At 34.3% G+C, this 1,926-nt stretch overlaps 1 protein-coding gene across 1 annotated transcript in view; it reads left to right on the top strand.

The window, feature by feature from the left end:
* Positions 1 to 1,563, top strand: part of EIF3H (eukaryotic translation initiation factor 3 subunit H) — a 68,542-nt gene extending 66,979 nt beyond the window's left edge. Inside the window, exon 7 of the mRNA XM_014965665.1 lies at positions 1,303 to 1,563. Coding sequence (XP_014821151.1) covers positions 1,303 to 1,400 — 98 coding nt within the window. The 3' untranslated portion in view covers positions 1,401 to 1,563. The remainder of the gene's footprint in view (positions 1 to 1,302) is intronic.
* The last annotated feature ends 363 nt before the right edge of the window (positions 1,564 to 1,926 follow it).

Raw genomic sequence — 1,926 nt, 5'->3', positions numbered from 1 at the left:
CTTCTGCACACACACTAAAAAAAAAAAAAAAAAAAAAACCATTTTAAAGGTGTTGAGGTTTTTTTCCCCCCCAGGGGGGGGGGGGGGGGGGGGGGATTTGAACTACCACTCTTAAAATTTGAGGTGACCAAGAGATTATTATTTTAATATTAATACTGTTTCACACTGCTAATAAGTGCTCCTTTTAGAAGAAATAGTGTTCTTGATTTATTATTCCTTCCAGAGTCTTTCAAAAAAACTGTTGTTTTGATAGTTTTTACCAGTTAATGAATCTTAGCGGCATTAACGTATTTAAACATTCAGCTTTAGCATAGCTTAAAAATGCAACAGAAATGTGTACGTGTGTACACGTGTGTTTTATGAAAGCGATCACTTAGGATGAATCATCTCTTTGAAGAGGATGAATTAAAAACTATTATACTTAAAGGAAAAAAGCAGTTTTCAGCTAAAGGACTCTCTCCGTTTGGTCTTTAACCATAGTCAAGGGAAGAATCGAAAGCATCCATTTCAACTTAGATGAAGTAAAGTTTGTGGATGAAGAGTAAAACTTAGCTCTTTTGTCTCAGAGGCATTTAAAAACTTTTCAAATGGAGCATTAAATTGAGAGTTTATTGGCCTTCTAAACAGTCTTAATTTTGATTAAACTGGCTTCGTGTTTTGCTATTCCTAGCTAACAAGGGAAATAACTTGAGCAGTACGTGTATAAAAATGTTTTGATGGGCACGTTTGATTTGTAAAGCACCGACAAGCCTTCATACCCTGATGATTTTTGAAATAGCTAATAAAGTGAAGTATTAGGTAGAAAAAAAGGCTAGCAAAATGTCAAACAGGAGTACCACAATTTTCAATCTGCTACTGAAAAATATTTGTGGCAAATATTTTAATAGGAACGGCAGATGCGTAAGAGCAGAACTCAAATTCACTTTTGAAGTATTTTTAGAGCAACTAAATTGAACAATTAATGTGATTAAGCTTCCAATACAGCAGCAAGAATTGTTTATTCTTTTTATTGTCATACATCTTTTCAGAAATAGTATGTAATAGAATTGTAGGAAAATTATGGGGGTTTTGAGCATACCAGTTTACCTATTCTGCTAATTTAGTTTCTTCTTCTTCCAAAACCAATTTGGGAATACTGAAAATGTATAATTCCTGAGTATAGAGTAGTTGAGCTGTTTTGGTTGCTTCTCTGTATAAATTCTGAATGATTCATGCATGTTTGGCTTTTAAGAAATTATGTTCTAGGATGTCTTTCTGAATTTCAAAACTGACAATGGTTTTTCTCTTCTTTCCTATTGACAGGTCAAATTAATACCTACTGCCAGAATATTAAGGAGTTCAATGCACAGAACCTGGGCAAGCTTTTCATGGCTCAAGCTCTTCAAGATTACAACAACTGAAGAAACTTTGCTGTAGCCCTCGACAGGAAAAGTTATTTACAGTTATAGGCTGTCCGTGATCCTCTTGAAAATTTAGTATATTGGGAAAAGAGTAGTGTAAAACAGTCACCTTGGTTTGTGTAGAATTCTCCTGTAAGAAAAATAAAGGCAAATTTTAACGATATTTTAGTATTTCCTTATTTGTTGGCCGTGTTGGACTGGAATTTTCTATGGTCACTCAGGTTTTCTGAATGTTTGGCAGTTATTCGTATTTAGTCATGGCAAATAATACAGATTTTATTTAGCTTGGAATCTGAAGTAAAAGCAAATTAATTCAAATGCTCGGTATAGCTGACTTCACAGAAGAAATTTAAGATTTCCCAGTTTTGGTTGAGAACTTACAACCATAACATGCTAGTGACTTGGAGCTGTTGCTTATTTTTATTTTAATCTGTTTGAACAGTCTGGTGTGATGGACCTTCCCGATCACAAATATTTTATAGGCTTTGCATTGGGAACAAGGAGAAGTGTTATGGGGGACTGATCC

Source organism: Calidris pugnax, unplaced genomic scaffold (genome assembly GCF_001431845.1).
Source record: "Calidris pugnax isolate Ruff unplaced genomic scaffold, ASM143184v1 scaffold41, whole genome shotgun sequence".
Classification (NCBI taxonomy): Eukaryota; Metazoa; Chordata; class Aves; order Charadriiformes; family Scolopacidae; genus Calidris; species Calidris pugnax.
This window is presented reverse-complemented; position numbering and strand designations above follow the sequence as displayed.